Source organism: Procambarus clarkii, chromosome 13 (genome assembly GCF_040958095.1).
Source record: "Procambarus clarkii isolate CNS0578487 chromosome 13, FALCON_Pclarkii_2.0, whole genome shotgun sequence".
NCBI classification, from domain to species: Eukaryota; Metazoa; Arthropoda; class Malacostraca; order Decapoda; family Cambaridae; genus Procambarus; species Procambarus clarkii.
This window is the reverse complement of record NC_091162.1, coordinates 4,136,501-4,162,736: the sequence shown is the minus strand read 5'-3', so window position 1 is coordinate 4,162,736 and position 26,236 is coordinate 4,136,501. Positions and strand designations below refer to the sequence as shown.

The following is a 26,236-nucleotide window of genomic DNA, read 5'->3' as shown; positions in this document are numbered from 1 at the left end:
CACACCCGTTTGCAGAGAAAAGAACTAGGCGTCCTCCCCATATTTGTAATCCAGAACACCCCCAGTATCAACGGGGCTTGGACTGGAGAGATAAGAGGAGTGAGAGCGGCGAATCACCAGAGAGAAAAAGGACGCGGAACACCAACACTTATGTACACCATCCATAAACAAAACAGACTCCCACTGCGAATACCTGGTTGATACCTGGTTGATGGGGTTCTGGGAGTTCTTCTACTCCCCAAGCCCGGCCCGAGGCCAGGCTCGACTTGTGAGAGTTTGGTCCACCAGGCTGTTGCTTGGAGCGGCCCGCAGGGCCACGTACCCACCACAGCCCGGCTGATCCGGAACTTCTCTTAGAAAACCGTCCAGTTTTCTCTTGAAGATGTCCACGGTTGTTCCGGCAATATTTCTTATGCTCGCTGGGAGGACGTTGAACAACCGCGGACCCCTGATGTTTATACAGTGCTCTCTGATTGTGCCTATGACACCTCTGCTCTTCACAGGTTCAATCTTGCATTTTCTTCCATATCGTTCACTCCAGTACGTTGTTATTTTACTGTGTAGATTTGGGACCTGACCCTCCAGTATTTTCCAGGTGTATATTATTTGGTATCTCTCTCGTCTCCTTTCTAGAGAGTACATTTGGAGAGCTTTGAGACGATCCCAATAATTTAGGTGTTTTATCTCGTCTATGCGTGCCGTATATGTTCTCTGTATTCCCTCTATTTCAGCAATCTCTCCTGCTCTGAAGGGGGAAGTGAGTACTGAGCAGTACTCGAGACGGGACAGCACAAGTGACTTGAAGAGTACAACCATTGTGATGGGATCCCTGGATTTGAAAGTTCTCGTAATCCATCCGATCATTTTTCTGGCTGACGCGATATTTGCTTGGTTATGCTCCCTAAACGTTAGATCGTCGGACATCATTATTCCCAAATCCTTGACATGCTGTTTTCCTACTATGGGAAGATTCGATTGTGTTTTGTACCCTGTATTATGTTTCAGATCCTCATTTTTGCCGTACCTGAGTACCTGAAATTTATCACTGTTAAACATCATGTTATTTTCTGCTGCCCAATCAAAAACTTTGTTGACATCTGCTTGTAGTTTTTCAATGTCTTCAGCAGAGGTAATTTTCATGCTGATTTTTGTGTCATCTGCAAAGGACGACACGAAGCTGTGGCGTGTATTTTTGTCTATATCAGATATGAGAATAAGGAACAGTAGCGGTGCAAGGACTGTACCTTGAGGTACAGAGCTTTTAACATCGCTTGGACTGGATTTTATCTGATTGACTGTTACTCTTTGTGTTCTGTTCGACAGGAAATTGAGTATCCAGCGTCCTACTTTTCCAGTTATTCCCATTGACCTCATTTTGTGAGCTATCACCCCATGGTCACATTTGTCGAACGCCTTTGCAAAGTCTGTGTATACAACATCTGCATTTTGCTTTTCTTCTAGGGCTTCTGTGATTTTGTCATAGTGGTTGAGTAACTGTGACAGACAGGATCTTCCCGCTCTAAATCCATGTTGTCCTGGATTGTGCAATTCATTGTTTTCCATAAAACTAGAAATTTGATTCCTAATCACTCTTTCAAACACTTTTATTATGTGTGATGTTAGTGCAACTGGCCTATAATTTTTTGCCAAGGCTTTACTCCCCCCCTTGTGCAACGGAGCTATATCTGCAGATTTAAGTGCTGCTGGTATCTCCCCTGTATCCAGGCTCTTTCTCCATATTACGCTGAGTGCTCTCGCTACTGGTACTTTACATTTCTTTATGAATATTGAATTCCATGAGTCAGGCCCAGGAGCTGAGTGCATAGGCATATTATCAATTTCTCTTTCAAAGTCTTCCGAGTTTGTGGTAATATCCGTTATATTATCTGCAGCTTGAATGTCATTCATAAAGAAGCTGTCTGGGTCATCAACTTTCATGTTGTTTATTGGTGTGCTAAACATAGCCTCATACTGGCTTCTTAGAATTTCACTAATCTCTTTGTTGTCCTCTGTGTACGTACCTTCATTTGTAATTAACGGTCCAATACTGGTCGAGGTTTTGGATTTTGATTTTGCGTATGTGAAAAAATATTTCGGATTTTTCCTTATCTCTTGTATAGCTTTCTGTTCCAATTCCATTTCCTCAGACTCATATGATCGCTTCAACGTTTGTTCTATTTCCTCAATCTCCCTGCTTAGGCTTGTTTTCCTTGCTTGTGATAGTTGTGTCTGCCGAAGCATTTCCGTTATTTTTTTCCTTCTCCTGTACAGTCGTCTCCGTTCTCTTTCTAGAGTGGTCCTCTTTCTGCCCCTCCTCACAGGTACGTGCTTCAAGCAGACCTTGTAAGCTTCAGCTGTCAGTTGAGCTATTCCCTGTGTGGGAGTTTTGTCGCTTAAGACCGTCTCCCATTGAATGGTTGCAAGGTCTACATTTATTTTTTCCCAGTCAATCCTCTTATTGTTGAAATTGAATTGATTGAATATTCCTTCTCGCTTGTTGGGTCTCTTAGACCTACTACCGTTATTTATGCTAGTTCGCACTTCAATGAGCTTATGGTCTGAGTATGAAGTATCTGAGATTGTGATATCCCTGATTAGTTCATCATTGTTTGTGAATAACAAGTCTAGTGTGTTTTCGTTCCTAGTTGGTTCTGTAATCTGTTGATTGAGCGAGAATTTGTCACAGAATCTCAAAAGTTCTCTAACCTGTGGTTGGTTATTTCCCGGGTCATTCCCTGCTATGATATTTGTGTTTGCCGTTCTCCATCTTAGACTCGGTAAATTGAAATCTCCAAGAAAGATAATATCTGGAGCTGGGTTTGCTAGGTTGTCAAGTATGTTCTCTATTTTGTGCATCTGTTCTGTGAATTCCTCAATCGTTGTATCTGGCGGTTTATATATTAGAATAATAATTAGGTTTAGTTTCTCTACCTTCATTCCAAGTACCTCTACCACCTCATTAGTTGAATTTAATATGCGCAGGATGAATGCGCAGGATGCACGAGGTTCGAACCGCACAACCCGCTCAGCGGGGAGGGAGTTAACTAGGAATATTTAAGGAATATTTTCAATGCCGTGACAGAGCACAGAGAGAAGACATAATTACAAAAGAATGAGAAAAAAAGGACTGGAGGTAAGCTTCACCGGAAGACGACAGATGTTCCAATAATAAGGGAAGTATCGAAGACCTTCCTGAACCTTTGAGATCCAACAGAAGCAAGCACAAAATCACAAAGACTCATAAAGGCACAGCCGCACCCGAGACCAATAGTCATGCAGGAGCCCCGATACGAGGGGAACATGGGAGGGGGGAAGGAAACCCCCACTGCCCTAACTGCAAGCCCCACTCAGGGAGGGGGGGGGGTAGAAAAATCCTGGTGGAGTTCAACGGGGCCCAAGGCCCCCAAGTCGGCCCTTCCCCAGCCCTGGGAACCTCCACAGCAGGACCCTGGGCTGAGCCAGTCCCCCCCAAACCCCCAGCCTCAAAAGAAAAAGCTGGGGCAGCCGGATAAACACTAAGGGAGCGAGCCCACTGGCAGACCCATACGTCACGGCTGAAGGAAAAGGCTCGGATGCCTCCGTCGCTACCCTGGAAGGAGTAATCCCCAAGACCGCCCGGGTCTCAAGACCCATCGAAACCCCACCCTGACCCCAAAACCCATAGATGGTGCGGATCCAAATACAGGGAGGAAGGGGGGGGGAGACCAGACTAAACCACAATAGGGGGATAGACAAGGGGGCACAAACGGAAAAAGAAAGAAGTGACCAACACCCCCAAGCCTGGGTCAGAACAACCAAAACACGGCAGCCTCGGGGCTTCCAGTGAGCAAACAACCTAGCGCGTTGCAACTACCTGAACCCAATGTGCAATGCTTGGGCTGCCTGCACCTGCATAGTCAGCATAGGACTGGGTAAATGAGTCACAAACAAGCAAAACTCGCAAGACTCCGGGTCGAAGGTGCCACCGACCCAACAGGCAGCAGATGGAGGCAAAAACAGTGAGAGTCAGCTTGAGACAAGGGGACAGAGCAACCCTTGAACTCGCACAAAGCGAGGGGAAACTCGAGGGGTCACATCCATCGGACCCGCGTGCCCCCGTGGGGATTCCCAGGGTCCTGAGACAGAACTCACACTCAGGAAAGCCCAGGCAGTGTACTGCTAACTGGCGGGCAAGTGTACCAAACAACTTTCTAAGAACTGAACCCCCGGGACGTGTACACTCACGTGGACCTAGCAGGGGGTACCACCGGAATAGAGAAGAGTATGCAGTACATAGGGGGGGGGCAATAACCAACGCAGACCCCCCCCACCAGGGAGGCAACAAAAAGAAAAAAGAAAACTCCGCAAGAGGACAGAATACCTAGGTGGAACAGAGCCGGCCACTATGATTGGTGAAAACAAGCTGCGCAGTACCCTGTGTCCCTTACCAGTGCAAACTTCCTCCTGCCCTAAGGCGAACAAAGGAGTCAACACCCTAACACACAAAGGGGGGGTCATAAACCAAGCAGTAAATAGTCAAGCAGCAGAACCCAAGGAACCTGTGGAAGGTGACCCCAAGCCCCAAAGGCAGTACTTACTGGGCACCTAGGAAAGGGAACCCTAGCTGCTTGCAGCCCAAGTACTGAAGAATTACCCCTGGCTCGCACATCCCCGATAAGACAGCCACCACACCATAAGGCACAGAGCTGAGACCAAGTCTGGAACCAGAGCACACGATCTCTGCCTAGCGCATCAGCCTCAGAACTGGGGTCTTGGGTAGCCAGCGCGAGGGGTATGGTGCTCCCTCTTCCCCTCTCCCAGGAAGGGGGAATTGAGCAGATGGCAGTGCGGCAATGTGGTGACGTCATGCTTGTTAGCTCGTTTTTGTTTGGGGAGTTCTGTTTACTAGTTCAGCTCTCAGCAGCAATTTTTGAACCAGAATAGGGGTTTGTTTTGGGATGCTGATCTTTCTGGGTGCCTGACGCTAGTCGATGGCAGATATAGAATGCTTCCAACCACATGGGGTTCCTATAGGTCACTGCTCCTCATGCCTCTCTGAAGGGAGCCCAGGTTCTGGCTCATGGTCCCCGGTAGGCCTAAGAACTCCATACACATGACTGATGCCAAAGTCTGACATTAGCAATATCAGCCTGGATAGCTGGATAGCTCTGGGGAGCCGACGGGGCTACCCCATGAAAACAAGATATAGTATCCTCACACAGAACTGTAATAAACAAGATGCATTACCTTCACACACAACTATATTAAACAAGATATATTACTCTCACACACAACCAAATTAAACAAGATATATTACTGTCACACACAGCTATAATAAACAAGATATATTACCCTCTCAAGCAGCTATAATAAACAAGATACAGTATATTACCCTTTCACATAACTGTAATAAACAAGATATATTGCCCCTCTCACATAACTATAATAAACAAGATATGTTATCCTTACACAACCATATTAAACAAGATACATTACCCTCACACACAATTACATTAAACAAGATATATTACCAGTACACACAACTATAGTAACAAGATATAGTACCTCATGCAACTATAATAACAAGATATTACTGCCTAACAACTCTGATGAATATGCATTTGGTAATAAAGCAATCTTCTCACCCTCTGGAGCCAAAGTAGGAATCTGTGTCTGGAAACGCTGAGCAGTATTGTCTAAAGTAGCAGTTGAGGGGAGACCCAAAACACTCAAACGTTACACTGAAATGTTTATGTAGACACTCCAGCACTGTGACTGGTAGCCCACCTTGTGTTCCATGGCCCTGCAAGATCACAAGGAAAGTAGCACTTAGTGAATAAAACCACAATATGAGTATGCACAGAGAAAACCAGCATTGACTATAATGAAACAATTTTTTCTGGAAGGCCTCGGTGGGTCTCTGAAGCTAGCTCGTTGAGATCACGTCTCACAGATGATTCCCATCAGCCTCTGCCAAAAATTCAGCGTTGAATGTAATGGAAAGTCATTTTTTGGGAGAGTCCCAGAGACTCCCCAGAGTTATCAAGCTGATATGATTATCCCTAACTTAGGCATCAGACTTACCTCTCTGGGACAAGCCCCAGAGAGGTAAGCGCCCCAAAACAAATCCTATTCTGATTAAAAACGACAAGAATAGACAAACAAGTGAACAGAACTCCCAATTGAAAACAAGCAAACAACCATGACGTAACACGATACACGCCGCATGTTTGCGCAGATCCCCCCCACCCCGGGAGAGGGAAGGGGTAGCCTGAAACCCCAGTGCCGGCGATCCACCCTGCAGTTCTGAGGCTGGTTATCAAAATACAGTAGTACCTCGGTTTACGAATGCCCCTCTTTACGAACTTTTTGAGTTACGAGCCAGATTTCTTTGGAAAATTTGAATCGGGTTACGAACTTTACCTCGGGATACGAGTTTGTTAGCACACGTATGGCCAACCTAGCGCATGGTGGCACGGCGATTGCGCCTCAGTTTACCAGTGCCTCCCGCCTAGTGACTATCCTGCCTGAATTCTTTGCAAGGATTTACATTTTTTCGGATTTTTGGCTATTTGAACATATAAGTTGTTATTATATATCTCGCCATGGGTGCCAAGAAAGCCAGTGGTAAGGTTCAAGGCAAGAAAACACATGTAAGAATAGAGGAAAAACAAGAGATCATTCGTAAACATGAAAATGGTACTCGTGTTGTTGAATTAGCTAGGCTGTACAACAAATCCATGTCAATGATATGCACTGTGCTTGACATGAAAAAGGACATTTTGAGTGCTAAACCACCAGGGAGCAGTCCGAATGGAGCCGGATCGCGAGGGCGACCTGAACCTTTCGAACAGCAAACCACATTGCCACGAACTCCCGCACCATACTGTGGACCCGATGGAAGGACGGATCACACCGTCCCTGGCCGGCCTGGTGAGCACCAGTCACAAAGCCCCAGCCGAGAGACGACACGTCTATGAACACATCGAGTGAGGGATCGGGTAGGTGCCAAGGCACTGAACCCCAAAAACCCGATGAGGAAGCCGGCGACACTGCAGCCGCCGTAAGGCTCCCCGGGTTCAAACCCAGCCATCGTGAGAGAGGCAGAAGGGACGTCCCCAAGGGAACCAGAACAGCTGACGAAGCCAAACCCGACCCGGCGGGTAGACCATCATCACAAAGTTCAGGCTCCCGCACAGACCCTCGAGCCGCCAGGTGACCCGGGAGCCCCCCTAGAAACAGGAGCATGTGGGACCGCAGCCGCAGGAGAGACCCCGGAGGAAGAGACAAGGAAGCGGTCTGAGAGAGTCCCACACAAAACCCAACCAGGTCCAAACCTGGGAGGGAAACAGATGAGAATTCCTCCAGGTCACCTGGAACCCGAACCCGACGAGCTGGGAAACAACCAAATCCCTGGCTAGCAGACAAGAGGACTGACTGGGAACCCAAACCAGCTAGTCGTCGAGGTAGGCCAACACCCGAACACCTAAAAGATGAAGATGGGCCACGACGACCGGGGTAAGGCGTGTGAACACGAGAGGTGCCAGGTTCAACCCGAATGAGAGACACTGAAAATGGTTATCTTGACTCCCACAACAAAACCAAGCCAGTCCCTGAACCCTGGATGAAGCGGGACATCCCGGAGGTCCAGGGACACCATTCAAGAGCCCGGCATAAACAGGAGCCGAACCTGGGACAACGTAGTCATCCGAAAGGAGGGGCAATGTACCCAGGGGTTCAGACGGGACAAGTACAGAATGAACCTCAGGTCCGCACAGTCCCATTTCGGAGCTGGAAACAGGCGAGAAACCCACCTGAGGGACAGCGCCGGTTCGACCACGCCCAAGCACACCTACTCCAAGATGACCTGACAGTAGGCAGGAGAAGGGGCCTGCCCTGCCAGCCCTGAATTCCCTGGAGGAGGAGGAGCCACCCAACGCCACAGAAGGCTGCGAGAAATAACCCGAAAAGCCCACAAATCGTGAGACCAGGCGTAAGCAAATAGAGCAAGCCTCCCCCCCCCCCATCGCCCTGTCAATGGGTCGAACGGCAAAAGGGCCGACGCCCCTTATGAGAACCTGACCGAGTACCACGCCACAGAGCGAGTACCACGCCGACCAGGGACAGCCGGGACCGAAAGCGGCACAAACTCCGAAACTGGTACCTGTGGCCCACCTCAACGAGCGAAACCACGGGTCCAGGCACAACCCCTCCAGGAGGAACCCACCTGGGACCCCAGAAGAATCAACAAGTCAGACATTAGGAAGCAGCTGGAGAAAGTCGCTTGCATATATTGTTTATTGTTTTTTGCCGGAGCAAAAAACCAGCGCTGAATGTAATGAAACGCCATTTTCTGGGTGAGCCCCGGAGGCTCCCTGGAGCTTATCGGGCTAATGTTTGTTATATTAGACCGGGACATTAGCTAAGGAGTTCAGACCTACAAGGGACCAGCGCCGGAACCTGGCCCCTTCAGAGAGGTTTCAGGGAGCAATGGCCCTGGAAAACCCCTTTGTGGTTGGGGTTTTCCTTATCTGCCATTGATCGGGGTTAGGCACCCAGAAAAGTAGGCATAACAAAACAAACCCCACATGGTAAAAAACTAAAACAAAAAACCGAACAGAGAGGTAGAAACTCCCTACAATCACAAGGAAACAAGCAAACAAGCAAACATCACACTTTACTGCCGCGCTGATTGTCCGCGCAGCCCTCCCCTCCCCCAGAGGGGGAGGGGGAAGCCCCGGACCTACCGCGCCGGCTGCCAAGCTTCAGTTCGGAAGATAAGCTTCAACCAACGTGAAAAAACCGCCGACCGGTGGGAGGGAGGGTTGCCAGGGAGCCTCCGGGGCTCACCCAGAAAATGGTGTTTCATTACATTCAACGCTGGTTTTCTGTGGGGAGCCCCTACGGCTCCTTGGAGCGTCATACCCAAAGAGAAGGAAAAGAAAAAGGGCCAACCCGGGAGGCGGCCGCCACAAACTCCGCAACACATAGCCGAGACAACAGGTCGCAATCTGTGACCCAAGGCAACAAGAACGCACAGGAGCAGACGCGCATAAAGAATGGGCGACCAAGAACCTGTGTGACCCTCAAATCCCTGTGCCCGAAATGAGCCCTAGACGTCGCAAACACAGCAGCAAAAGCTGCAAACGTCTGAACAGCATGGGCGCAAAGACAGACCGCAGGCTGGAAGAATGAAAAACTCTGTGGACGACTTGGGAGACCCAAGCCCTGAAAACAGGGAACGAGGGGAACCGGATCAACCACAGCGCATCCCCAGACTCGGTACGCAGGCAACGGCAAAAAAAAAAAAAAAAAAACACAACCGGACAACACAGGACGCACCCCCGGCCAAACCAATCAAGCATCAATAACCCAAGAACCCCTCCGGAAAGCAGCCGTCTCGACCGTCACCAGGACAGAGAAAGGCTGCACACGTACAAATCTACCACCAGTACCAAAGAGCAGAAACCTGAACTGAAGGGGCTACCACAAACTGAGGAGAAGATAAGAAGGCACCCTGATCAAAGACCAGGACGGCTCAGGTGACACATGAGCAGGCCGGAGGTGAAACAAAACATGAGAAAGCGTACGAAACGTCATACTGTCGCCAAGACGAAGCTCGCAAGCGGGACACCATCAACAAAGCCACCTGAACACCACAGAGATGGTGATACCCGTGTCAAAATACCAGACGCGAAGAGCCGAGGTGAAGGCTGAACCAGTCACGTACAGGACCGATTCGACCTGCCGAAAGAGGCGGAGCCACGGGAAAACACCCCGGGTTCAGACACCTATCAAGCAGCGTCTGAAAATAAGGCTGGGCTGGCCACCAAGGAACCATAAGGACTGCTCTCGTGGGAATGGGCTGCAACCGAGCCAGAACCCGAAGCAACAGCTGGACCGGGAGAAGAGGAACAGAACAGGTACCCCCACCTCGACCTGTCCTGTCGAAAAGCATCTACCGTGAATGCCTCGTAGGTGGGAAAGGGCGCCACATAAAATGGGCGACGCCTAGATCACGCCGACTCGAAGGTGTCCACGGCCAGGAGTCCATACGTCCGACAGAGCCAACAAAACGAGTCGGCGACAACTGGCTAATCCGCGAAGAGAAGAATGAACCGAGACAGCTGTCCACCAGGACGCAGGACACACCCCGGACATGAACCTCACGGTTAGCCAAACCCCTGTGGTTCCGGCAAGAACCGCCAGAGAACAGTCCGAACAGAGCTGAATGGCAGAGCACCGAGTGACCCAAACCCTCCGAAGCGCAAACCAGACAGCCACGAACTCCCGAACCGTGCTGTGAGCCCGACGGACGGACAGACTCCACCACCCTCGGCCGACCTGGTGAGCACTGGTCACAAAGCCCCAGCCGAGAGATGACCCGTCCGTGAACACATCGAGCGAAGGCTCGGGGAGGTGCCAAGGCACAGAACCCCGAAAACCCCAAAGAGGAAACTGGTGACGCAGCATCAACACAAGATTCCCGGAGGAACGAACCCAACGAATGCAAGAGGCGGAAGGGGAGTCTCCGAAGGAACCAAACAGACGCCGAAGCCAAACCCGACTCCGCGGGTAGACCAGCATGTTGAAGTTCAGACTCCCGCACAACTGCCTGCTCAAGCAACCACTGAGCAACCCCGGGACCACCTCATGTACAGCCGAAGGCGGGACCACAGCCGCAGTAACACTTCTGGAGGGAAAGACAATGAGTGGCCCAATAGCCCTAAACAAGGCCCAGGTCCAAACCCGGGACGGAAACAGATGGAATGGCCTCCAGATCACAAGGAAACCAAACCCGGCGATTTGGAAAGAACCACACCTCTGGCGAGCAGACAAGCGGACTGACTGGGAGCCCACATCAACCAGTCGTCGAGGTAGGCCAGACACCGAATCTCAGACTCAGACAGGGCACTAAGATCCGGTAAAGATGGAGAAAAAAAAAAAAAAAAAAAAAAAAAAAAAAAAAATTACCAAGTGTCCATTACAAAATAGGGAAGGCAACAAAAGCAGCAAGCCTGAAGCCCCACCACCAACTGTGCCAGTCCCAGAAAACAGGAGAGAAACATGCCAAGAAGTGACCTGGAGGTCCAGGGCCACCATCCAGGCACCCGGCCCCAACAGGAGCCGGACAGGAGACAACAGTCCTCCTCCGAGGGCATAGAATCCAGGGCGCAGACTGAAGAAGTCCAGAAGAACTGCAGATGCGAAAGGCCCATATCTGCAAAGAGCAGACGGGAACCCCAGAAGGATGGGGCGGATCGACCACATCCAACGTACCCACTAAGATAACATGACGAAGCGCAGGGGAAGAAGCCCGACCTGCCAGCTCTGAACCCCCCCAAAGGGGGAGAAGCCACCAAGAAAAGCCACCGACGCCACCAGAGGCCGGAAGACAACCAAAAGCGCCCACCAACAGCGGGACCATGCGAGAGTCAACAGAGCAAGCTGCTCCCCCAGTGCCCCGTCAACAGAGAAGGGAACAGAACCCCTTCCGAAAGAAAAAGTACACACACATATACACATTATGTATATACACATACATATACATATACACAAACACACATGTTACACACACGTAATTACCTAAGTGTAATTACCTAAGTGTAGTTACAGGATGAGAGCTACGCTCGTGGTGTCCCGTCTTCCCAGCACTCTTTGTCATATAACGCTTTGAAACTACTGACGGTCTTGGCCTCCACCACCTTCTCACTTAACTTGTTCCAACCGTCTACCACTCTATTTGCGAAGGTGAATTTTCTTATATTTCTTCGGCATCTGTGTTTAGCTAGTTTAAATCTATGACCTCTTGTTCTTGAAATTCCAGGTCTCAGGAAGTCTTCCCTGTCGATTTTATCAATTCCTGTAACTATTTTGTATGTAGTGATCATATCACCTCTTTTTCTTCTGTCTTCTAGTTTTGGCATATTTAATGCTTCTAACCTCTCCTCGTAGCTCTTGCCCTCTTGTATACACGTGTGTATACACATGTGCACACACGTGTGCACATGTGTGCACATATACACAAACACACATGTTACACACACGTGTGTATACACATGTGCACACACACGCACACACACACACGCACACACACACTTAAGAAGCACATCAACAAACTGGAAAAGGTGCAAAGACATGCTACGAAGTGGCTCCCAGAACTGAAGGGCAAGAGCTACGAGGAGAGGTTGGAAGCATTAAACATGCCAAAACTAGAAGACAGAAGAAAAAGAGGTGATATGATCACTACATACAAAATAGTAACATGAATTGATAAAATCGACAGGGAAGATTTCCTGAGACCTGGCACTTCAAGAACAAGAGGTCATAGATTTAAACTAGCTAAACACAGATGCCGAAGAAATATAAGAAAATTCACCTTCACAAATAGAGTGGTAGACGGTTGGAACAAGTTAAGTGAGAAGGTGGTGGAGGCCAAGACCGTCAGTAGTTTCAAAGCGTTATATGACAAAGAGTGCTGGGAAGACGGGACACCACGAGCGTAGCTCTCATCCTGTAACTACACTTAGGTAATTACACTTAGGTAATTACACACACACACACACACACATATAGGGGCCTCATAGCCTGGTGGATAGCGTGCAGGACTCGTAATTCTGTGGCGCGGGTTCGATTCCCGCACGAGGCAGAAACAAATGGGCAAAGTTTCTTTCACCCTAAGTGCCCCTGTTACCTAGCAGTAAATAGGTACCTGGGAGTTAGTCAGCTGTCACGGGCTGCTTCCTGGGGTGTGTGTGTGTGGGTGGTGTAAAAAAAAAAAAAAAAAAAAAGTAGTTAGTGTAGTTAGTAAACAGTTGATTGACAGTTGAGAGGCGGGCCGAAAGAGCAAAGCTCAACCCCCGTAAAAACACAACTAAAAACACAACTAGTAAACACACAGAGTACACATGTACATGCGTACACACACACATACATTGTAAAGAAAAGTACAAGTCGCCGACCAGTGGGCAGAAAGCACTATGCCGGCCAGGCAAAGAAGGCACAAAACTGCATCAAAAGGCCCACCTCAACAGCAAAACTTCAAAGTCCCAGCACGACCACAACATGTGCCAAGACCCAAAAAGATCAATCTGCAAGCCAGGAAGACCCCGGAACCCCAGAAGGCAGAACCGGGTTACACGAAGAAACAAAGCCCCCTGAACCCACAAAGGGGGCCCAAGAGGAAGAAACCTCCGGAACGAAACCAAAGAACCCAAAGGAACCAAGAATCGAACAAGGGGGAGCCCAAACCACCACATTTGCCGGCGGAGAACACCACAGAGGCGCAGTGCACAGCCCCCAGACAGAACCCCCTGGGAAAACGGTCATAATAGACAGAAAACCGAGGGACAAGGTGTGGGAGCAAGCATACCAGCCAGGGGACACTGAGCCTAAACCCAAAGGCCCAGACCCAAAACAGACAAAATGGAAAACCTGGTGTAAAATCAACACCCAAACATTCCCAGAGGAACAGGCAACGGGCAGAAATCACTAGAAAAGCAAAGAAACGACAACAGGAGAATAAAAACCCCTGAAAAAAGGTGAAAACTCACCTAAGAACCTCGCTCGCACACCCAGTCGCATGTAAACAATCCGCAACGCCGCCCTGATGGCCACGCCGGGAAACCTGCAGACGAAAATGGCCGCCAGCAGAGGCTGTGACTGACGCTAAAAATACAAAAACACGCCAGCAAAAGTGGGAAGCAAGCAGACTGAATGGGCAAAAAACGCCGCCCAAAAGCAGAAAACCCAGGCAGGGACAAACCGACGCCAGAACTGCTAGCAGGCATTCCCCACAGCCCCGGGAACCAACAACAGAGGCCGCGGGGCAGAGCCGTCCTCCAAGCCCTCCGCCCTTAAAGAAAAGCAAGAGTCCATGGGAAAGGCAGCAAGAAAGGGCCACTGGTAAGACCCAGAAGCCTTGGCAGGAGGAACCGGCTCGAAAAACCTCCGTCCCCCAACCCGAACAGGGCAGCCCCCGAAAACCGCCCGAGTCTCGGCCCCAACTAAACACTGCTCCGACCCCGAAACCCACAGATAGAGCCGGGAACAGGGAGGGAAAGGGGCGAACAGCACCTAACCAAACGGGGCGGCCTCGGGGCATCCGAGTGGCAAACCTACCTAGCATGTTGCAGCAAACTAACCAAGCTTGCAACACAGATGCCGCCTGTACTCTGAACAGTAATAACATCAGGAGAGTACTGGAGAACAAGCAGAGAATCTCTCACAAGACTCCGGGTCAAGGTGTCAGTGACCCAACAGGCAGTATGACGGAGGTAAAAGTGGCGACTGTCACCCGGAGACAAGGGCACAGCAACCAACGATCCCGTACAAGACGGGCTGGAACCCGGAAGACACATTCAATGGTCCCCCGCGCCCAGACAGAGGTTTCCAGGGCCCGTAGGTTGACTGCTACGGGAAGCCCGGGCAAGGTGTTGCTAACCGGTTAAGAAACCCAAACATAACAAGAGGGTAGAGGATAGCACTGAAAACCCCTGAGACGTGTACAATTACGGGGGCCTAGCAGAGGGCCGCCAAACACTACCAGTGGAACTATAGCCACACTGGGCAGACCCCCACCGGGCATGAAAATAAAAACAAAAGAAAAACCGGGCAAAAGTACACCATCTCCAGAGGCAACAGGAACCGGCCGCCGCTTAGGTACCAGAGTTCCCAAGCCCCAGCTGGCCCCAAGGGCGAGGCAAATGCCAAGCAGCAAGAACCTCTGCGGGAATGGTTCCCGAGCGCCCCAGGGAAGAAAACCCTGTTACGCAAGGGCAGTACTCACAGAGCGCTTAGGGAAGTTAGTCACTAAGCGCATGCAGCCCTGGCACTGATGAGGTACTCCTGGCCACCGCACAACACAACACACGGCAGTGAATGCCACACAAGGCAAACACCGCCTAGGAAACTGAGGCCAGAGAAGCGTGTATCCCGGTTGACATTAGCTTTCGAACTGAAGCTTGGCAACCGGCGTGGTAGGTCCAGGGCTCCCCCCTCCCCCTCTCGGGGCGGAGAGGGCTGCACAGACGATCGGTGCGACAGTAAAGTGTGATGTTTGCTTGTTTCCTTGGGATTGTAGGGAGTTTCTACCTCTCTGTTCGTTTTTTTGTTTTAGTTTTTTACCATGTGGGGTTTGTTTTGTCATGCCTACCTTTCTGGGTGCCTGACCCCGGTCGATGGCAGATAAAGAAAACCCCAACCACAAGAGGGTTTTCCAGTGCCATTGCTCCCTGAAACCTCTCTGAAGGGGCCAGGTTCTGGCGCTGGTCCCTGGTAGGTCTGAACTCCTTAGGTAATGTACCAGTCTAATATAACATACATTAGCCCGATAAGCTCCAGGGAGCTGTAGGGGCTTCCCACAGAAAAGAATGAAAGGGACACGACCAACAACACACAGAGCCGCTGGTCATGTCCCAACAAGCCACACCAACAACACAGGCGTGTGATACATCCCAACAAGACGAAAAGGAAAAAAGGTGAAAAAGTACGCCAACAGACCAGCACCCGAACCAAGGAGTACGAGCTACAAGGCCATGATCACCACATCAAAGAATCGCAAAGGAAGCGATAAGGTAGAAAAAGACTGACTACAGGACCCCAGGGACACACGCACCAAGGGAGGGACACGGGTGGAATGAGAGCTCAAACGAGCCAAAGAGACATAGGAAAGAAGAATTGCAGTGTCAGAGTAGGAGACAAGCAGAACGCATGAGGAAGCAATGTGGTAGAGGATGACACCACACACAGGGTGGACAAAGACAAACTCTTCAGCACGGGTGGGACACGAACAAGGGGACACAGGTGGAAACTTAGTACCCAGATGAGCCACAGAGACGTTAGAAAGAATTTTTTCAGTGTCAGAGTAGTTAATAAATGGAATGCATTAGGCAGTGATGTGGTGGAGGCTGACTCCATACACAGTTTCAAATGTAAGTATGATAGAGCCCAGTAGGCTCAGGAATCTGTACACCAGTTCATTGACAGTTGAGAGGCGGGACCAAAGAGCCAAAGCTTAACCCCCGCAAGCACAATTAGGTGAGTACAGCTTCAAGCGCAGATATGATAAGAGCCCAGCAGGCCCAGGAACCTGCACATGAGCAAACGACAGGTTAGAAGCGAGATTAAAAAGCCAGAGCCCAACTCCTGCAAAACAACTAGGTAAGTACCATACAGAGAAACCAATATATATGGAAGGTCTAGGCCAGGCACTGCAAGACATGCAAGGAAGGAGTGACCCAGAAAAGACCATGAAATATGGGGCCACGACCCCCTTAGCAACCATGAACCCAGTTGAACTAGTAAGGCCTCAGGAAGAAGCATGGAAGGGCCAAACAAAAATCCACAACCAATCCCCAACACACATCCATAGTATGTCAACTGCTGCAAAATGTCACCTCAGAACATCCAGACAGGAATACTTACCCATAACATATACCCCCACCATTGTACCTCGTAACCTGGTGGAGGTAGGGCCCCTATCTGGACTCAAGCATGGGCTGGACATGCATAAGAGTGGGACAGGATGGGTACAAATAGGAGCTGTCTTGTATGGCCCATTAGGCCTGCTGCAGTCACCTATGTTTCGATGTTCGTATACTCGTATCTGAAAATCACTAGCCAGCGCCTGGCTGAAGAGAAGCCAGACTGCATAAACTCACCTGCAGAACATAGGCACGAATGTGTCATGACACAACATAGCCAAGAAGATTCCAGGAGCACTGCCAGTGGAAGAAAGCAGAGCCGCACATGCAGGAGCAGAGGGTAGAGGCGACGGAGGAGCCCCACACCCATACGCAGGGAAAACCCCGCGTCCACCCCATAGCAGCAATCCAAAACACTCCCCAAAAGCTACCGGGCATGGACTGGAGGATGGAGAAGAACGAGAAGTGAAGCACCAGAGAGAAAAGGGACGCAAAACACCAGTACACGTGCACACCGGGAGCAGTCACGGCGCTAGGAAAGGTGGCAGCAAACCAGGTGACCTTGGAAAGGTTCGAAATTACAAGAGATGAGGTCAAGAAGCACCTATTGGAGCTGGATGTGAGAAAAGCTGTTGGGCCGGATGGAATCTCACCATGGGTATTGAAAGAGTGTGCAGGAGCACTTTGCTTGCCACTCTCCATAGTGTATAGTAGGTCACTGGAAACGGGAGACCTACCAGAAGTATGGAAGACTGCTAATGTAGTACCAATATTTAAAAAGGGTGACAGACAAGAGGCACTGAACTACAGGCCAGTGTCCTTAACTTGTATACCATGCAAGGTGATGGAGATGATTGTGAGAAAAAACCTAGTAACACATCTGGAGAGAAGAGACTTCGTGACAACCCATCAACATGGGTTCAGGGAGGGTAAATCTTGCCTTACAGGCTTGATAGAATTCTATGATCTGGTGACAAAGATTAAGCAAGAAAGAGAAGGATGGGCGGACTGCATTTTTTTGGACTGTCGGAAAGCCTTTGACACAGTACCCCATAAAAGGTTGATGCATAAGCTGGAGAAACAGGCAGGAGTAACTGGTAGGGCACTCCAGTGGATAAGGGAGTACCTAAGCAATAGGAAGCAGAGAGTTATAGTGAGGGGTGAGACCTCAGAATGGTGTGAAGTCACCAGTAGAGTCCCACAGGGCTCTGTGCTTGGACCTATCCTGTTTCTGATATACGTAAATGATCTCCCAGAGGGTATAGACTCATTCCTCTCAATGTTTGCTGACGACGCCAAAATTATGAGAAGGATTAAGACAGAGGAGGACAGCTTGAGGCTTCAAGAAGACCTGGACAAGCTGCAGGAATGGTCGAACAAATGGTTGTTAGAGTTTAACCCAAGCAAATGTAATGTAATGAAGATAGGGGTAGGAAGCAGGAGACCAGATACAAGGTATCACTTGGGAGATGAAATACTTCAAGAGTCAGAGAGAGAGAAAGACCTGGGGGTTGATATCACGCCAGACCTGTCCCCTGAAGCTGATATCAAGAGGATAACATCAGCAGCATATGCCAGGTTGGCTAACATAAGAACGGCCTTTAGAAACTTGTGTAAGGAATCTTTTAGAACATTATATACCACATATGTCAGACCAATCCTGGAGTATGCGGCTCCAGCATGGAGTCCATATCTAGTCAAGCATAAGACTAAACTGGAAAAGGTTCAAAGGTTTGCCACCAGACTAGTACCTGAGCTGAAAGCTATGAGCTACGAGGAGAGACTACGGGAATTGAACCTCACTTCGTTGGAAGACAGAAGAGTTAGGGGGGACATGATCACCACATTCAAGATTCTCAAGGGAATCGACAGGGTTGATAAAGACAGGCTATTTAACACAAGGGGCACACGCACTAGGAGACACAGGTGAAAACTGAGTGCCCAAATGAGCCACAGAGATATTAGAAAGAACTTTTTTAGTGTCAGAGTGGTTGACAAATGGAATGCATTAGGAAGCAATGTGGTGGAGGCTGACTCCATACACAGTTTCAAGTGTAGATATGATAGAGCCCAATAGGCTCAGGAACCTGTACACCTGTTGATTGACGGTTCAGAGGTGGGACCAAAGAGCCAGAGCTCAACCCCCGCAAGCACAACTAGGTGAGTACACCATGAGGATGATAAACTAATGATCGTAAATGCATACAGTCTACCGCTAAGCAGCACATGGTCAAAGGAGGAGCTAGATAGTAAAAGAGAAGGTCTTATAACAATAATGAGAGAGATCATAGCGAGAGCAGAAAACGATAGTTCACGACTGTTGAAAGTCAGTGACTTCAACTTGAAAGCCATAGACTGGGAAGCATATAAAGCTAAAACAGAAGATTTCTGGACCTGTAAATTTGTAGACCTCATCCTGGAAACATTCTTGTATCAACATGTTAAACAAGCTATGAGGATGAGGGAAGGGGACGTTCCCTCCATGCTAGATTTCATATTTACCAGGAAGGAGGAAGAAATATTTGACATTCAGTACCTTCCTCCCTTGGGTAAAAGTGACTATGTCTTTTTGGGAATAAAGTATGCAATGCGTTATAATCTGGAAGAAAATATGAAGGTTGATGCAATTGAAAAACCTGACTTTAGGAGAGGACATTATGGCAACCTTAGAATTTTTTTTAGTGGGTATAATTGGACAGACTTATTGCTAGGCAAGGAAGTGAACGAGATGTATATCAAGTTTTGTGAAGTATATGATGAAGGCACAAAAAAATTTATACCAAAGCAGAGAAGCAGAACTAGGAAACAGGATTGGTTCAACAGAAAGTGCGAGAGGGCCAGAGACCAAAAGACATAAAAATGGAATCAATACAGGAAGAGGCCAAACCAACAAACATACCAGCGATACAAAGATGTGAGAAACAACTACACCGTAGTGAGGAGAGAGGCAGAAAGAAATTTTGAAACAGGGATTGCAGACAAATGCAAAACAGAACCAGGTCTTTTCTATAAATTCATAAACAACAAATTGCAGGTAAAGGATGATATACAGAGGTTGAAAATGGGAAACAGATTCACGGAAAATGAAAAGGAAATGTGTGAAACATTAAACGAAAAGTTCCAAAGTGTGTTTGTACAAAATGAAATCTTCAGGGAATCAGATACAATAAGAATTCCAGAGAACAACATAGAGCACATAGAGGTGTCTAGAGACGTAATGGAAAAAATGCTCAAGGAGCTAAATAAGAACAAAGCAGTTGGTCCAGATGGAGTTTCACCATGGGTTCTGAGAGAATGTGCACCTGAGCTCAACATTCCTCTTCAACTGATTTTTCAGGCATCCCTGTATACAGGAGTTGTAGCTGATGTGTGGAAAAAGGCTAACATAGTTCCAATCTACAAAAGTGGAAGCAGGGAAGATCCCCTTAATTATAGACCGGTATCATTGACAAGTGTAATAGTCAAAATATTGGAAAAATAATTAAAACTAAATGGGTAGAACACCTGGAGAGAAATGATATAATATCAGACAGACAGTATGGTTTTTGATCTGGAAGATCCTGTGTATCGAATTTACTTAGTTTCTAAGATCGAGCAACAGAGATATTACAGGAAAGAGATAGTTGGGTTGACTGCATCTATCTGGACCTAAAAAAGGCTTTTGACAGAGTTCCACATAAGAGGTTGTTCTGGAAACTAGAAAATATTGGAGGGGTGACAGGTAAGCTTCTAACATGGATGAAAAATTTTCTGACTGATAGAAAAATGAGGGCTGTGATCAGAGGCAATGTAGCGGACTGGAGAAATGTCACAAGTGGAGTACCACAGGGTCCAGTTCTTGCACCAGTGATGTTTATTGTCTACATAAATGATCTACCAGTTGGTATACAGAATTATATGAACATGTAAGATAATAGGAAGGATAAGAAACTTAGATGATTGTCATGCCCTTCAAGATGACCTGGACAAAATAAGTATATGGAGCACCACTTGGCAAATGGAATTTAATGTTAATAAATGCCATGTTTTGGAATGTGGAATAGGAGAACATAGACCCCACACAACCTATATATTATGTGAGAAATCTTTAAAAAATTCTGATAAAGAAAGAGATCTAAGGGGTTGTTCTAGATAAAAAACTATCACCTGAGGACCACATAAAGAATATTGTGCGAGGAGCCTATGCCACACTTTCTAACTTCAGAATTGCTTTTAAATACAGGGGTACTTTAGTTTAAGAATTTAATTCGTTCCTGGAGATGGCTCGTATTCCGAAAACTCGTATTCCGAAGCTAATTTCCCCATAAGAAATAATGGGATATTAATCCGTTCCTGACTACCCCAAAAACCCCACATCAAACTAAATTTTTATACCTAATTCATCTAAATAAATCTACAAAACTATGTTCAAGTTATTACTTACCCTTGCTGAGGACTGCTGTTGGCGTATGGAAGATGTGAGGAGGAGGGAGGAGGAGAGGTGTTACTCTTTGGAAGGGGAGTCCCCTTCCATTATCACATCAGGCAGTGAGGACTTCACTGGTATGCACACTCTGGCACATTTTGCCTGCATACCACTAGGACTTGCTTGTTTTACTAAGAATCTGTCTAATGACACTTGTTTTTCCCTACATTTTAACACTTGTCTGTATTAAGGCATCACATTGTCATTTAAAAGGTCAATGCAACGGCCTGCTACAGCTTTATCTGGGTGAGTTTTTTCAACAAAACTTTGCAGTTCTTCCCATACTTCACACATTTTCTTAATCAAGAAGGGAAATCCTCTACTGCCTCTACTCACAGCTATTTTCTTACGTTAAACCTTACCAATGGCGAGGTATATAGTGTCAACTTTTTTGCTCAAATGGCCAAAAAAACGACAAAAAACTGTAAATCCTTGTGAAGAATTCAGGTGGGATAGTCACTGGGCACAAGACACTGGTAAACTGAGGCGCGATCGCCGTGCCACCATGTGCTAGTCGGCCTGTACACGTATCAACAAACTCGTGTTCCGAGGTAACCCTCGCCTTCCGAGACACATTTTCTGACGAAATCCTGCTCGTATTCCGAAAAACTCGCATACAGGGACACTCGTGTTCCGAGGTACCACTGTACATGGATGGCGATATACTGAAGAAATTGTTCACAACTTTTGTTAGGCGAAAGCTAGAATATGCAGCGGTTGTGTGGTGCCCATATCTTAAGAAGCACATCAACAAACTGGAAAAGGTGCAAAGACATGCTACTAAGTGGATCCCAGAACTGAAGGGCAAGAGCTACGAAGAGAGGTTAGAGGCATTAAATATGCCAAAACTGGAAGACAGAAGAAAAAGAGGTGATATGATCACTACATATAAAATAGTAACAGGAATTGATAAAATTGATAGGGAAGATTTCCTGAGACCTGGAACTTTCAGAACAAGAGGTCATAGATATAAACTAGCTAAACACAGATGCCGAAGAAATATAAGAAAATTCACTTTCGCAAACAGAGTGGTAGACGATTGGAACAAGTTAGGTGAGAAGGTGGTGGAGGCCACGACTGTCAGTAGTTTCAAAGCTTTATATGACAAAGAGTGCTGGGAAGACGGGACACCACGAGTGTAGCTCTCATCCTGTAACTATACTTAGGTAATTACACCGCCAGTACCACAACAAACAACCATGGCGCAGCAGGGATGCCAGATGTGGGTCGCCAGAAGTCGTGAGCTGAAGAAAAAACCACTTAGTGACTAGAAAAGAGACAAAACAGTGTTGTTAACGACCGAATCCCATATGAGAGTACACAGGGTAGCCGCCAGCTGTAGTCGAAAAGAGCAGGAAGGAGCGAAAAGAAACAAAGCACAGCTTCCCAGTTGGGCTACAAAGGAGTCCCTCCTAGTAGCCCAATCGGGTTACAAGGAGCCCAATCTGGCAAGCCAGTGCAGTGCAGGACAGTGCACGCACTGCACGGAGAGAAAGAGACAAACTCGAAAGAAAGAAACAGGACCGAAAAACGAAAAGCTTGGAGAAGGACCAGCAAGCCCCAGAAAGTACCAGAAGACATAAGACATTCCAAGAATACGGGAAGACACAAAAACCTTCCCGAAACTTCCAGAACAAAGAAGCAAACATGAAGCACGAAGGCACGGAAGACAAAGTCGCACCCGAGACCAAAAGTCATGCAGTACCCGGAGAAGAGGGGAAACATGACTGTGAAGGCCCGTCCCAAGATGAAGGGGTGGAAAACATACCCACCAACAGGACGAACCTGACGGATCCAAGGGACAAGGAACCGATCCCAGGGAGGGGCCGACTCCCAAAACATGTACGGAGAAGAGGGGAGTCGGTGGTATTCCCAGTCGATGGCAGACACAGCACACTCTAAATGTAGTGTTCATATGGCCATTGCTCCCTGCACCTCTCAGAGGGGGCCAGGTTCTGGCTCGTGGGCCCCGGTAGGCACTAAACTCCAAGAACTGATAGCACCTAACTAATTTGGCACAAGTCAGCTTGATAGCTTCAGGGTGCCAACAGGGCTCCCCACAGAAACAGGTGAAAGCGGGGACTGCAGCTGGAGCAGAGCTGCAGGAGAAAGAGAGACGGATGCAGCCTGAGAATCTCATGCGAGGCCCAGGCAAGACCGAACCTGGGACAGAATCAATTGGGACTCCCTCCAAATTACCAAGAATCCAAAGCTGGCAAGCTGGGAAAGAACCAGATCCCAGGCTAGCAGACAAGCAGACCAGTAGGGAGCCCACACCAACCAGTCATCGAGGCAGGCTGCCAGGCAGGAAGACACCGGAAAAGCATCCGATCAGTGTAAAAAGAACTGAACTCAAGCCAAAACTTGATCCAACCCAGAGGCATAAACCAGGTCTCACAGGAGGTATGCATCAAGGGGCTCCCAAAGCCCCACAAGGGGAAGCCAAGAGGAAGAAAAAACTCCAAAAAGATGAATACGAGGAACCCTAGGACACCCAGGAACGAAGCTGGGGAAAACCCTACCTACCACATTTGCCAGCGGATAAGACACACCATGTGAATGAAAAGATTTACCCCCACCCCCCATAGAAAGATCCACATAGTTAAACTGGCCATAATACGGACAGGATATTGAGGCTGTAGACTTGGAAGCCAGACGAGCATATAGGGCAAGGTCACCAGGGACAAAAACCTGTGGCCAAAATAAAATAGAGAAAACAATCCAAGGACCACAGTCTGTGAACACAAGACCAAAGTAATAAAATACAGAAGTAACCCAGCCGTGTACGCAAGACAAGACAACCCGGTATCACAGTACCGGGAATAGGACCACTGCCCATAAGTCCCTAGGAAAGCAGACAAGGTAGGATGATTAAAAGAAACAAGATAGAGCAGTGCATCCTTCAGCTTGAGCTTGCCTTTGTTTGGACCCATATAAATTATGTATGTCAGGTGTGGTTTCCGTAATTCAGACAAGACAGGGTAGGAAAGATGGATGATTCAACACAAGTAGTACGACCAGTACCCAAAGGTACTGGACGTAGTACCTTTGGTACGTTTGTAGGACGTACCTACAAAGTAACCGAGTACCCAAAAGAGCCACCAAGACGTTAAAAAGAACATATCCAGAGGCAGATAAAGACTGAAAGGGAGTGAAGGAGGCAGTGATGAGGTTAAGGCAGCAAATGGAGAACTGCATGAGGTAAAGAAACAGAAAAGGTGAAGAAACCCCCCCACCTTGACCAGTCCAGCTGAAAGGCATTCAACTGCGAGAGCCTTGCAGTCGGCAAACGGCGCCACGTAAAGAGGAAGGTGACGCAACCAAACTGATGCAGAGAGGTCCATGTACGAGCACTCAAATGTCCATTAAAGCCAAGGAAGGAGTTGGCATCGATGGTACACTCCATGGAGATAGGACGGAACTGAGAAAGACCATCGGCAAGGACGTTGGACATCCCATGGATGTGAATGAGACAGAGCCAAGCCCTGAGAAACCAGAAGACAAAACTACATGTAGAGTCCAGCAACAAAGAGAAAGGGACTGAAGAGAACCCCCTCGTTCCCAGATGAGATAAGCAACCACGGGGAGACAGTCAGAATGGAGCCAGAGTACTGGCCTCAGAAGGATCCAAACCCTCTGTAGGACATGCCACAAAGCTACAATGTCACACACAATATTGAGAGCCCAACGAAGGTGAGGAGACCACGGTCCCTTAGCAGCCAGACAAGTGATGGTCACAGGTCCAACTGAGATCAGAGGCAACTGGGAAGATATCGAGTGAGGGAGGAGGAAGGTACCAGGAAACTCAAACCTCAAAAAACCTAAAGAGGAAGCCGGTGATGCAGCAGCTGGCGAAAGGCTTTCCGAATCCACACCCAGAGATTGAGGCTGCGGCAGAAGAGTCAACTCCGGAGAAACCAAAACAGCCTCCGAAGCCAAACACTGTTCAAGGGAACCACAGGGAAGGCAAAGTTGAGGCTCCCCACACAACTGCTCGAGTAACTGCCGAGTCACCCGACACCGGCTCAACACTAACAGAAGGTTGGGATAAAGCTGGGGAAGGCTACCAAAGACAGGGCCAGTGAAGCTGACTGACAGTCACAAAAAAGGCCCACCCAAGTCCAAATTTGGGCCAGAACCAACAAAACTTCCGCGAGTCAACCAGGAACCCGAGAAGAACACAAATCCTGGCCAGCAGTGGACCGACTGGAGCCCACATCAACCCATCATTGATGTAGGTCAGGACCAACCAAGATAAAGACACGCCACAAAGACCAGAGTCAAATGCGTACAACACGAGGAGCCAGAGGCCGAATAAGAGGATCCAGAGGCTGAACAAGAGGAGCCAAAAACAGGAACCCATCACCCCCTATGGAAAAGTGAGCTAGATCTCACTCTTCCATAGTCACTGATAGGTAAGCAAAGCTCGGGGAGTGAGGTGAGTGAAATGAAAAACATCAGGTTGAGGAGTGAGGTGGTAAACCAGCTGAAACCCAAGCTGATTTGGCCTGCTATTTGGTAGCGGTCAGATGCACTATGATTAGGGTGTTTGTCCTATGGCAACAACTGTTTGTCTTATTTCTGTTTAGGTACCTAGGTTCATTTAAACAGTCACTTGTTTTGTTGTGACTGCTTTTTGGAATGTTTGGTTTTATTACTGATCTGTGATTCCCTAACTCCCATACCCCCCCCCCTCACAAAATGAGCAAGATTCTGATTATAGCTTCCAGGAGGTAAGGGTGGGTCTCAGAGGCTTGGTGTGATTAGCAAGGCTTGGCACCAGTGCCTATGTGGGAGAAGTAATTGAAAGCTCCCTCCCAAAAACTCCCAGAGTATAGTTGAATTTGATTAAGCAATTATTTCAGAATATTCTAAGCTTCATGGAATCACAGAACTGAATAAAATGTTCTACATGTGTTGAAGCAGCATAAGATGTCCAACACTGTTATGAACATTGGAAGGAATAGCTTGAAATAAGTAACATTTGATTAATAATTTACACAGGATACAAAGAAACCATGTCTTTCACCATCTCCTGCACCTGGCTCATCAAGTGAGCCTACACTTAACCATCTCCTGCACCTGGCTCATCAAGTGAGCCTACACTTAACCATCTCCTGCACCTGGCTCATCAAGTGAGCCTACACTTAACCATCTCCTGCACCTGGCTCCTATACTTAAGAGTTCCACTTGCATTACCTCAGTTACCTTGTCCACCTGCACCTGAGGTAGATGAGAAAATTGAGTCATCCCATGCTTGTGCAATGATGATGACCAAGGTGAAATAGTACTTTTGGTGAGATGAGTAGAAGATAAGAGCTGCTATGTGGTGCATGAAATACCTGCCTAAGGCATATATAGGTGACCA

The 26,236-nt window shown here is 48.1% G+C and overlaps 1 protein-coding gene across 1 annotated transcript in view; it reads right to left on the bottom strand.

Annotated features, from left to right (window-relative positions):
* LOC123750645 (mRNA (2'-O-methyladenosine-N(6)-)-methyltransferase) overlaps window positions 1-26,236 on the bottom strand; it is a 221,183-nt gene that overhangs the window by 121,724 nt on the left and 73,223 nt on the right. Inside the window, exon 5 of the mRNA XM_069323555.1 lies at window positions 5,625-5,782. Within this exon, the coding sequence (XP_069179656.1) occupies window positions 5,625-5,782 (158 nt within the window). The remainder of the gene's footprint in view (window positions 1-5,624; window positions 5,783-26,236) is intronic.